This window comes from Pteronotus mesoamericanus, unplaced genomic scaffold, assembly GCF_021234165.1.
Source record: "Pteronotus mesoamericanus isolate MK-2021 breed Mesoamerican mustached bat unplaced genomic scaffold, CSHL_Meso_final contig_20, whole genome shotgun sequence".
Classification (NCBI taxonomy): Eukaryota; Metazoa; Chordata; class Mammalia; order Chiroptera; family Mormoopidae; genus Pteronotus; species Pteronotus mesoamericanus.
In genome coordinates, this window is record NW_026555085.1 from 47856737 (window position 1) to 47869683 (window position 12947).

The 12947-nt window shown below is 39.9% G+C and overlaps 1 protein-coding gene across 1 annotated transcript in view; it reads right to left on the reverse strand.

Annotated features, from left to right (window-relative positions):
* The window catches only part of MDN1 (midasin AAA ATPase 1), a 143766-nt gene extending 131381 nt beyond the window's left edge, over positions 1 to 12385 (reverse strand). The window contains exons 1-2 of the mRNA XM_054569713.1: positions 12127 to 12385; positions 5706 to 5932 (exon numbers count right to left, since the gene is read on the reverse strand). Coding sequence (XP_054425688.1) covers positions 5706 to 5932; positions 12127 to 12228 — 329 coding nt within the window. The 5' untranslated portion in view covers positions 12229 to 12385. The remainder of the gene's footprint in view (positions 1 to 5705; positions 5933 to 12126) is intronic.
* Positions 12386 to 12947: the final 562 nt, after the last annotated feature.

Sequence of the window (12947 nt, forward strand, 5' to 3'; positions counted from 1 at the left end):
TAACCTCTCCAAAGACCTGAAATGGAACTAACAGTCTCTGATTATGTCACAGTAGAAAGATTAAAAAGATAATGTGTATCTACATACTTAAACACTATATAGTCCTATATAAATATACACTATTACTAAAATATCACCATTCAGGTTCAGAATCCACATTCCTAAACCCTCCTGCAAGATCCAGAAATTTTTATGCCCAAGAATGTTCAATGTCCCATTATACATCAAAAATTCAAACACAACCTAAATGCCTAACAAAGGGATTAGAAGAAAAAAACACTATGCAACTATTAAAGTTTTATTTACTGACATGAAAAGATGTCCATAAGTGACCAAATATAAAAACAAGATGCAAGCCAAAAGTTATGTAATTTTTATTAGAATGAGTACATCATTAAATATTCACTTTTAAATTTTATTAAGTCTTATTTTAAAAATAGGCAAACCACTGTTCTAAAACTGACTGTAGTGATGGTTGCAAGTACCTGTGAATACTCTAAAAGCCACTGAATCACACACTTACGTAGTACAGAAACTGTATCACAGTAAAGCTGTTTTAAAAATGTGTGCATATAAACACCTTAGTGTGCCACTCTGGGGCGGGGGGTGCAAGACTGAGAAAAAGAAAAGAGACGGGAAGAAACACAGCAAACTATTAATAGCAGTACTCTCTGGAGAGTAGGTTTTCAGGGTGGAAAAGATCTTTTGCTTTCTACAATTCTGTGTTGTTGAGTATTACTTGAATATACTATTTTTGTAATAAAAAAAGGACATTCCTATCCTCAAAAAAATGCTGTCAGAGTAAGTAAAATAATTCTTGGAGCGGGCAAAAAGTGTACAATTAAATGCAAGGTATTACTTTTATGGCATTTCTGAATACAGTTTTGAAACGCAGATGTGTAAAAGCTCAACTACTTTTACTTTTGGTCCCTCATCCTGCTCTATACCAACATGATTTCAACATGATTGACTGCTCATATACATATATCACCTTACAAAGGGAGTAAGCTCTACCACAGAATTCTATCTGCTGTTGTTCACAAAGGACCAAAACTGAGCACAGATGTTGATCCACATGTCCAAAATAAGCTGGCAGCAAATGCAGAACTGAAACCAAAAAATTAACCCAATACAATCCAAATAAACTTAGGTGATTATTCTTTCTCTCCTAGGATTATAATCATTAGCTATATAACATACTGTTTAGATCACGTTCGGCAGGAGTCAGTCAACAAATACTTGAATGGCTCCAACAGGACGAGCAGGTACACAACAGCCAACCTAGGAATGAATTCTAGCTCTGTCACTTTCTATCAAGTTATTTAGCAGCTCTGGGCTTCAGTCTTCTCATTTGCAAAATGGGATTAGCACCTAACCTCTGAGAGTTGGAGACAATGTCTATGAAATTCAAGAGCAGTCATTGTGGTAGTCCTCATTTCTAATGCAAGGCATCTTCCACAGGATTTGCATGCCAGGGTTGAGACTTGCAAGAACTAAGGAGAAGGGGCTGGTATGGCTCAGTGGATTGAGCGCCCTACCCAGGGAGGTTACTGATTCGGTTCTGGTCACCCAGTCAGTTTTGGACGTGGTGCATAACTGGGTTTCACTCCATGTCCCCCTGTTGGGGGCACGCAAGAGGCAACCGATGGATGTTTCTCTCTCAACATCAGTGTCTTTCCCCCTCTCTTTCTCCCTCCCCCTCTTTAAAAAATAAATTAAAATCTTTAAAAAAAACCTATGGTGGGGGATAAGAAGAGAGAAAGGAGGAACAAACTAAAAAAAGACCAAAAGATGCAAAATGTAAACCGAAGTACAATCAGAACTTAAAAATAAGGTTATACTCTTGAGAGAACACTAAGGGGAAAAATTCAACATATAACATAATACACGAGGGGGACCCAAATAAAACCAGAATTTATAAAAACTTGAATATTTATTCTTACATGTTTAAACTTCAGTCACCTTCAAAGCACTATTTGATGCAATACATCTATCAAGACTTTTTTCCATTGCTTAAAAAATGAATTTTTGAATTCATCAGTTTTGATGCCTTTAAGTGCTTCTGCCATTTTTTGTTTCATCTCTTCCACATCAGCAAAACATTTCCTTCAGGTGAACAGGGACAGTGGGGCACAGGGGTCATGCCATTTTTGGTCAAAAACTGCTGAACACAGTATGGACAGGCGCACTTGTAAATCGCCCACCATGAAATGGACAAAGGCACTGAAAGAGTTTTCAAAAAAAATTTTCATTGAAGCTGAATGCAGCCTCTCACACTACCAGTAGCTGGTACACTGATATGGATGGGTTCCTGGAACACTCCGGGGTTTGGGGGGGGACTGTATTAAATACAAGGGCCCGCCCTCCAGAAGATAATTCCGGGTTTTGTTTTGTGTTCTTTTTTTTTTTTGTTTCCCCCTCATATTAACCATCTGAAACTGTCACAGGTGGGCACAGGTAACCAGGTTCTTGGTGATCACAGACAAAAAATTAAACCGAACACACAGAGTTTATAGCAGAAAGCAAGAAAAAGCAGATTTATTAAGCCACACAGAACATGGGAGCAGGCCAACTCTGAGCAGAGTGGAGCAGAGAAGAGAGGAGAAGAAAGAGCCTAACTGCAGCAGCAGCCCCGAACTCAGGGGCTAGAGGGCTTTTATTCCTCGGGGGGGGGGGGGGGTCTCCCATGATTTCCCTGATTGGCTACTGCAGAGAGGGTCCCACAATGCTAACTTATTATAATGAAGTAGGGGTCGGGTAGCATCTTCTGCGCAGGTGCAGTCCTGATTAATTAGGATTTAATGCTTTTCCAGATGCAGAAACTACCAGACTTAGGACATGGTCTCTGCCCTTTATCCATGTTCTTTATCTTAGCCCTGGGGCACCTCTGGAGTTTCCTCCTTCCTATCTCCTGCCTCAAAACCACCTACTGAGCTGAAGAAATCTGGTACCACAAGTTTGATCAAGGTTAAGAATGGAAAGTTAAAAACAGAACTAGATGACTTTTTAAAAATAGAACCTTGAAATGTAACTAATATATCAGAATAAAGAAAGCATCAACAGACTAGAAGCGTTCTCACAGCCCTGAAAAAGAACTTGCAAAGGGTAAAAAAAAAAAAAAAAAATGTGTTCTGAGAACTCTATATGCAAAACAGTAATGAACAAACAATAACAAAATGGTAATTATGTCAGAGGAAGGATGTGTTAACTAACCTTAATGTGGTAAACATTTCACAATATATATATCACATACATCACATATCAAATCACCACACTAACTTATAAACTTACACAATGTTACACATCAATCATATCTTAGTAAGTGAGGGTAGGAAGTAATGAACAACTGGCAAAGGAAAATAAGAAATGTCTGGTTAAGACAATCATGGTACCTCATAAAAACCCCAAATAGGTTAACAGCTGAGCCTCAGAAAGAAGTGTGAACCCAGAAATAAACGTTATTAAGGCATTAAGACCCCAGGGAGCTTGACTGGGTTCCTCCTGTCCAGTCTCTAGATTTTCATCCCCATCCCATTCCCTTCTTTTCATTCTTTCTCCACAATCTGCCACAATACGAAACCTTCATTTCCAAGAGGACAACACACTCATTTTTCTTACTTTAATGTTTTCCAAGCTCCCCTTAAATATTTGGCTCAGACCTCTATTAACATACTGTATTCAAGTGTTTGCAAATATCGGAACCCATTACATTTGACTTTCTTACCCCCATGATGTGATCTAGAGCTTAAGAGAGAGAACTTCTATATTTAGCTACTGAATAAGTAACTGCATTTCATGTAACTATATTCCATTAGGTATAGTCCTAGCTGGTGTGGCTCTGTTGGTTGCAGCGTCGTTCTGTGAACTGAAAGGTCATGGGTTCGATTCCCAGTTGGGGCACATGCCTAGGTTGCAGGTTTAGTCCCGAGTCAGGATGCGTGCTGCAGGAAACCCCCTGATGTTTCTCTCTCACATAATTTATGCTTCTCTCCCTCTCTTCCTCCCTTCTTTTTCCTCTCTCTAAATTCTATAAGCACATCCTTGGATGAGAATAAAAAATATATACTAAAAATACATATATATTAATTATATTCCTAATACATTAGGTATATTTCCTCTACAGAAATTTGAGGCAGATGTTAAATTAACCAGCTACATTTCTTAAAGCTAAAAATCAAAATCCCATTCCACATCACTACCTATAGTTCATTTCCCATCATGCACTGACTCACCATTTACAAACAGCTTTTTTTTTCCTGTTTTTAGGTTACTCTATCACAGACACCTTTGTAAGTGGCATTATATCCATTTTGGAACAAGGTAGGTGCATAAATAAAATATAAAATAAAATATACTGCCTTGGAAATGTGTACCTCACATGCACTTAATAAGAACTTAACTTGAAGTTGATGGGAGACCAAATGTAGCTAACCCATCATTTTAATGATTCCAGAAGCATTCTCCATAAAGTCTTAAGGGAAGTCAGTGTTCAAGTCATCCACATGTCAATCCTACAAGACTGACTAGCATACCTTGTGAATGAAGTAGTACCACAGTCAAGTACACTTAAATGATTACCAAGACAGGCCATAATCCCAATCCTCAACAACTCACACCATGTATTCCTGATTACCGTCTATGATGGTGACCGTTGCTTTGTTATGTATTTTCTAGTTTCATTATACCTGGCCTATTTTTTTCCTCCCTTTTTAGAAAAACTCATAAAAATTATGATTTTCCCCAAGGCCTTCAATTCTTATTCACTCATTCAAGGACCGGACTAGACATTATACTTCCAAGACACCCAAATGTACTTACTGTGTTAATGAAGACTAAAAAATAAGAGATGGATACAAGAGATGTTCTTACTGGTACAAAGAACATTATTCATATTTAGAGTAAAAGTTCTTTTATCTTCTCAATTAAAAAACCCTTGACACTCATTTTCCTGCCTCTTCTGGCTGTTCTACAAGAACCATATTTTACTATCAATTTAAAACAGAAAGTCAGGTGTGGTGGCATGTGCCTTTCTGTTTCCTATATGTTTCATATAGTTATAAAGTCCCAGAAACTTCATAAACTGAGGCAGGCAGATTGTCTAAGCCCAGAAGTTCTGGGCTGTAATGTGTTATGCACTAAGTTCGGCATCAACATGGTAACCTCTTGGGAGTGGGGGAATTACCATGTCTAAAGAGTAGGGAAGCAGCCCAGGCTAGAAATGAAGCAGGTTAAAAAAGAAATACATTAGAATCTAGTTCTAACACAACTTCTTACCATAGTGATTTGGAGGGATTTACAGAAAGTTAAGAAAGCTGAAGGTCTTCTAACCCACCTTCTTTAGCTTACTCCAGCAAGCAACAAATCTCATCCATGTGAAGTGGATGCTTTAAGAGCCTCGGCTAAAACATTTAAATATGCCTTACGTGCATGTCTTGCCAGATAATATAACCTTTGAGGGCAGGGGACATATCTTGGCCATTTTTCTGTCTTGATGGCCAAAACATAAAAGTAACCTAGTAAAGCGTCACTGAACTGAGTTGGATACATGGATTCTCTGTGATTATTTTTATAAAACAATACCACTTATCTCTTTCCTTTCTGTATTTTTCCTCTTCCATTCTTAGCTCGGACTCCTCCTAACTTCCCAGGAGAGAACAGGTTCTACCAACTCAAGGAGAAACATGAAGAATAAGATTGTTACTCACGAGAGGACATCAGGATGGCTACCAATGAGTTTGCTCATTGAGACACAGAGCCGTTCGTGAAGATCATGGTTGACTTGGCCTCCTGTTTTAATGGCTTCAGCGTTCCTTTCCAGCAAATCCAAAAGGATAGGGCGTAGGTGGCGACCAATCAGCACAGTATAGTCCTTATCCAGAAGTAACTGTGCTAAGGTATTAAGGATACACTGGCGATCTTGAGGTGTCCACATCTGAGAGAAAAGCCAAATAAAAGATCCATGTGACACTGTCAACAGTATTTGTTTGCACTGCTACAAGAGAGGAAAGAGCTCTAGCTTGGAATCAAAATAATCAATTGCCAGACTTCATATGTGAGTTTATCTTATAAAACACAGTGGGAGTTTTTTTACAATAGAGAATTAGAGTTAATTTCATGTAAATGCTGTTACAAATAAGTATCAGTCTACTGGAGTTTAAGGTAAAAGGACTGATACCAATTCCATGTACTGGGATGGCCAAAAAGTCGGTTTAGTTTTTTTCCATAAAATACATATTTTTCATTTCCACCAATAATTTTATTGATATGGATATCTTGAGTGTGCTAGCTGTCTCCCGCGTGGTGTAACATTGATTGTTCTCAGTTAATGTCATAATTTGATCGCTATCAACTTCAAGGTCTACCCTACCATGGAGCATGATCCAGCGAGAAATCTCCAGCATGAAGACATGCTGGAGAAACCACTTTTGACATGTTTGCTCTGTCACAGAACCTTCTCCATACACTGGACAAATCTTTTTTTGCATTTCAGTTGCATTTCTACCTTTCTTGAAATAATAAAACATAATATGCCAAAAACATTGCGTATTTTCTTCCATCTTCAATATTAAAATGGCTACACAAAAATTAGCCAATTTTGATAAGTATTTTTTTTAATGCACGCTGATATGACAGACAGCTGTCACAATACAATCTAACAAAACTGTTTCAAATGAAGTTCAAGACAACTGAGTGCTACTGGAGCCATATTATAGGAGGGAAAAAAGAAAAAAATTTTGGCCAACCCAATAAAAGGCTACACAGCTTCTCTGAAAAATAATCTAAGTTTCAGGATCTCAACACTCTCCCGGGGAATCCAGTGTTTCCCCCAGCTCCTTTGCCCCTGAAGGAAAATACAGGAATTAAATGAAAAATCAAAAACAAAACAAAACAAAAAAAACCCCTGCAGTTAATATGCAAAACTGCCAACTCTCTTGAGGAAAGGATAAAGAAATGAATTCCTGGAAATACATAAGGCTCTCCCTACAAAGGCTCCAGCCTCTAATAAATAAGCAAAATAGACCCAAAGTATACAAGCACACTTTGACAGGCAAGATGAAACAGACCACCAAATTCTAGTGCCTGGGCTCAAAAATGTTCAAGAGCATAACAGGGAAAACTGTCAAGTGTGTAAAAGGTCTCATACTTCTAGTATGTATTTATGTACAACCCTTACTGCTGCACAAAGCACCATACCCTCTGACCCAGTCCAATACTGTAAATGTATCCTAAGGAGTTCCACACTAAACAGTTACCCATAGAGTACAGCTTGAACACAAATTAAATACCGTATGCAAAAACATAATTTTTTCCAAAGTTATCAATCTGAAAAGAGGTCACCTTACACCTACCTGAGCTCTTACAAAGTCTCCCAAATTATAGGGCATTCTCTCATAAAAATTTTGATTTTTTTTTAACAAAGCACTGATGGAAAAAGGATGCTATCTTGAAACAATTTCTATCCGTATTAGTTCTGTTGTTTAAAGGGGACCGCACAAAAAATTTTATAAAAAGAGGCAAGGAACTTTAACAGAAACTTGGTCATGATATACAGGGTAATGACCTCACATTTTCAATAGCTGAACGACCCTAAAAATACGTCCTCTAAAAGTATCTTTTTAAAATATAAAATAAAAGTAATATAGTAAATGGTTACATTATGAAGGGAAAAAACACACCGTGTACAAAATAAATAAAAACAAATATAACTGTCCTAGATATGCTGTTCAAATGGACACTTGGGAGCTAAGGAAAAATCTCCAGAGAAGACATTTTTTAATTGTTATTATTATTAAATCCTCATCTGATGATGTCCATTGATTTTAGAGAGAGAAGAAAAAGGAGAGAGGGAGGGAGAGGAAAGGAGGGAGATACATCTATGTGAGACAGAAACATCAATCAGTTGCCTCCTGTACATGCTCCAACAAGGGATTGAACCTGCAACCTAGGTATGTGCCCTGACAGGATTCAAACCCACAACCTTTTAGTGTACAGGACAACGCTCCAGCCAACTAAGCAACCTGGTCAAGATGAGAGGACATTATTTAATAAAGTTTTTCTTCAAAAAGAAATTTAGAAAACTGTGTAAGAAGAAATAGATATTTAACTTTTTGAAAGTCAAGTCTGACTTTTATAATATAATTTACATACAATAAAATGCCCCCATTTACAGTTGCGTGAGTTTTCAAATATATACACACCATGTAATCAACACAAAGTATCGAACCCAAAGTTCCCTCATGTTCCTTTGCAGTCAACCCCCTCCCCTCACCCTAAAACACCAATGATTTAATTTTATGACCAGAGATTACATTTGACTATTCTAGAACTTTATATAAGTTGGTTCATACAGTGTGTTTTCTTTTCTGCCCAGCTTATTTTTCTCAGAATAATGCTTTTGACAATCATCTATGTAGCTGTATGCCAAAAGGCTGTGGGTTCAATTCCCAATCAGGGCACATTACCTAGGTTGCAGGTTCAATCCCTGGTCAGGGCATGTACGAGACAACAGATTAATGTTTCTGTCTCACACTGGTGTTTTTCTCTATCTCCTTCCCTCTCTCTAAAATCAATAAAAACATATCCTAGATGAGGATTTAATAAAAAAAAGTATGGGGGCTTCTTTTTGAAGAAGAATGTTCCAAAATGGACTATGATCACAATTGCACATATATGTGAACACAGTAAAAACCAATGAACTGTACACGTAAGTGGATGAATTATACGGCATGTGAATTATATCTCAATAAAGCTGTTTTTAAAAATTACTATTATAGTTCATATGTACTGATTAGTTACTATGTGCCAGGTACATTGTATGTTCCTTATATGCATTGTACGAGATCTCACAGCAATAACAAAGGTAACCACTTTTTTAAAAAGTGTATTTATTTATTTTTAGAGAGACGAGAAGAGAGGGAGAAAGAGTAGGAGAGAAACATCAAGGTGCTCTTACCTCTCGCGCACCACCCACCGGTGACCACACCTGCAAGCCAGGCATGTACCCTTACCAGAAATCGAACCAGTGACCTTTGGTTCGCAAGCCAGCACTCAACCCACTGAGCCACACCAGCCAGGTGCAAAAGTAACCACTTTTATATATGGTACTTACTAAAGTCTACACATCTAATCCTCACAGTAACCCATAAAGTAGCTAATATTATCCCCATCTTTCAGGTAAGAAAACTGAAAAATAAAAAAGGGGCTACCACACCAAGCTGGCAACAGAATCAGGAATCCATGTCACAGAGGCTGGCTCCCGTCCCTGTAACTATTTAGCAGCTACTATGTGGAATATAACAAGAAATTGAGACTTAGGAGTATTAAGTAAACTTTTCCCAAAAGTCCCCAGAATCAATTAAAGAGAATGAACTTGATTTTCAGCCATGCTTCAGTTCCAGTACTCACGCATGTAAACGTTCTGCTCTTCCTGAACATAGACAAATGATCAAGGAGGTAAGATGTATGATACTGTGATTTATAATAAGGAATATATATTTGGTCTTTGACCCCATCCCAGGCACAGGGCTAAAATCCTTGGACTTTCCTATGACAGATTCAATAAAGGTGTCATAACTTCTGTTAATGAAGTGAATTTTGGAAAGTACCCAAGGATGGGGCTGGTTGACAGAACCTTTTGATTAAAAGGGTTGAAACTTTCATTCCTACCCTACCTCCTTGACCCCAGGGGAAGGCAGGAGGCTAGAGACAGTTCAACCACAATGGCAGGTGGACTAGAGACTGAGTTCAATCACCAAAGGCCAAAGATTTAATCAATCATACCTATGTAATGAAGCCTCTATAAAAATTCAGGACATGATCTGGAGAACTTCCAGGCTGATGTACATGTAGGTACGAGTGGCTCACTCAGAGAGCATGGGAAAGCTCCAAACCCCTTCCCACATACCTTACCCTATGCATCCCTTCCACCTGGCAGTGTCTAAATTATATCCTTTTATAATAAACCTGTGATCTACTCAAGTAAAATGTGTCTCTGAGTTCTATAAGCCATTCCGGGAAATTAATCAAGCCAAGGAGAGGATAATCAAAACCTCCAATATACAGGTGGTCAGAAGCACAGGTGTCAACTTGGTCTTCCAATTAGTGTCTGAAGCAGAAATGGAAGAGCAGTCGGGTAGGACTGAGTCTTTAACCTGTGGGATCTGATGCTTTCCTCAGGTAGAAGATGTTAGACTTGAATTAAATTGTAGGACACAGCTGGTGTCTGAGAACTGCTTGGTGGTGGTGGAAAACCCACACACTGGAACTGAAGTCAGAATTGTAGGATGGTAGTGACGGTAGAAATGAAATTGAAGGAACAGATTTAATACTGAGAAAGTAAACTCAGGAGAACTTGGCTATATGTGAAGGAAAAGAATGAAGTGTTGAGGACCCTCAGTTCTCTATAATATATTGATATTACTGGATAGAGAGGGTGATGTCACCAATCTACACGAAGAACAGAGGAGGTACAATCCCAAAAAATTCTTAATCCAGATCCCAAACTCAAATGAGAACCAACATTTCAAAAATCTTTATTTGTCAATAAAATAATTTTGTTTCCAAAAACTGGAGAAAAATGGAATGGCAATATGATCAACTCTTCTCTGCAATGGAATGAAACAAACCTAAAAGGCATGTCTGAGAAAGTCGGAATTTGCAAAGAAAAAGAAGGCAAAGGGGTCCCAATCTCCTTAATTCAACTGAACTTTCTAGTAGCTTTTGAGTCCAGTAGCATTACTATACAGTCTCAGACTCTACACCAGTGGTTCTCACACTACAGTGTGTCAGATTCTCTAAAACTTCATCTAGTAAAGGCTACAAACCATTTCTCCACCCTACTCCCAAAACATAAACACCGATTTTACAACCAAACAGTGGTGCAGAATCAATCATAAGTTCCTTGTTGCTGGTCTGTGATCCCCAGATTCAGAACCTCTGCTCTAAATTCTAAAGGCCATATATATTGTAGAAAAATACCTCTAGCAACAATACATCATTCAGGAGACTGTCACAAGCTCAGCTCATTTAAACTGATGATCTCTTTCCTTACTCCAGCCCACCAAAAATCAGTTTTCTCCCCATTTGTGTCAGTCATTCCCTTCCCTGGAGCTCACAGGCCAGAAACCCAGGGGTATTTTTCACCCCTTCCTCCCCCTTGCTTCACCATTTAATTTATTGTTCTCCAAACAGAAATGCCTCTCACATTAGTCCCCTGCCCCTCCAGACCCAAAATACTGCCATAGCTTCACAAGCAATGGGATACGTGTAGGCAATATATTTGTGACTAAGTTCTAGACACTGGAGTTAGGAAAAAACTCTATTTTGATGAAGCTCACAAATACTGGGCATGGGGAAGCATAAAGTAGGAAATTAAAATACAAAGTGAAAAGAAAACGTGTGACAAGGGCCCAAAACTCAGGCTGGAGGGAGGGTCAAAGAGAAGTGTCTCTTAAAAGGCCAAAGACCTACATCCTCCCCGCCAAAAATCTAATCTACCTCATAATTACTATGGTTAGTATCATGCAGCTAGCACTCACTGTCTTGCTTTTTCCTTCAGTTGTTTTGTTTATTAACTGTATCCAAAAATAAGTGTTAAACTCCCTGGGGACAGAGACCGCGGATTTATTTATCAGTCTGCACACAAAAACCACACTGTGCCTTAAGCACAGCAGGAACACGATCAATACTTGTCAATGGGCCGAAAAAAAGAAAGGGACAAAAGAGAAATATCCACTCAAAGGAGCAGGGTGGCTGCACAGGGACACTTAGGTAAAACACATGGCAAAAGGGCAGGCTTGCCACCTCAATTACAGAAAAATAAACCACATTTCTTTCCGAAGACCTCTTCTGCCACACGGGGCCAGACCGCTGCGTGGGGGTCAATGGACAGAAAAAGAGAAGATTCCCCCAAGTAAACATTTTTAAAAATTTAAAAAGGCTCTTTCTAATCTCCTCAAACACGCGCGGACACCTCCGCCACTGGGCAGCCCTCAGGAAGCGGCCAGAGTGAAACACGCAGCTTCTCTCTCCCCGCAAAGCAGCATGTCAAGACTCAGGGCCACGGGGCACACGCGAAAAGGGCGGCCGGGGTCGGCCGGGCGTTTTCCCACTTGCTCCGGTTCTTACCTGCTTGGCTAAGAACCTGCCCAGTTCGTTGCGGCTCTTCTCGTTCCTAGCAGCGATTAAACGCAGCGGCGCGGCCGACACCTCCAGCAAAAGGTGCTCCATGACCGCGGTCTTCTATTGCGGGCGGCCACCAGCGTACCCCGCTGCACGCTCGGAGACCGGGCGCCCCGGAGCCACCACAAGCTACGCCCCACCAGGAAGAGCGGCCAGTGCAGCTCCTCAAGCACTGGGAGTGCAGCAGCCCACGTGGGGGAGCACGCGGCGCTCTGCGTCATCACCTCGCGACCCCATCCCGAGGGCAGGGCGGCCAAACCCCGCCTCCTCGACAGCGGAAACGCCTAACGTCATTACCGCGCCAGTTCCGGGAGTGGGTTTTCCAGTATAAGTTGCTTATTCGACCCGGGTCCAGTGCCTACAGGTGGGAAGTCAGGAGACCATGCCCAACGAGAGACTGAGACCGAAGATCCTGCCAAGATGGAGAAGAGACGGAGACCCCAGGAGCTTGTAATTTTCAGCCCACCATGACTCCCTCCGCTTCAACATGCAAAAAGATCTGATAGGAAAGAGAAGCAGATTCTCCCGTCCCAGACCCAACAATTCTTAGCCATGAAAACTCGCACCCAAGTATAACTAACAGTCACAGCCCTTGCAGCATTTCTTAACTTAAATACTGGACAAAGGTGTTCAGTTGGGAAACGTTAAAGTATGGTATGTGTGTTATGGAATATTCTGAAATCGTTAAAAAAAAAAAAAGTCGTGTAGAAAAATACAATAAAATTAGCTCTTTCCGCCATCTTTCCGTGCTGCCATAATGGTGCTCA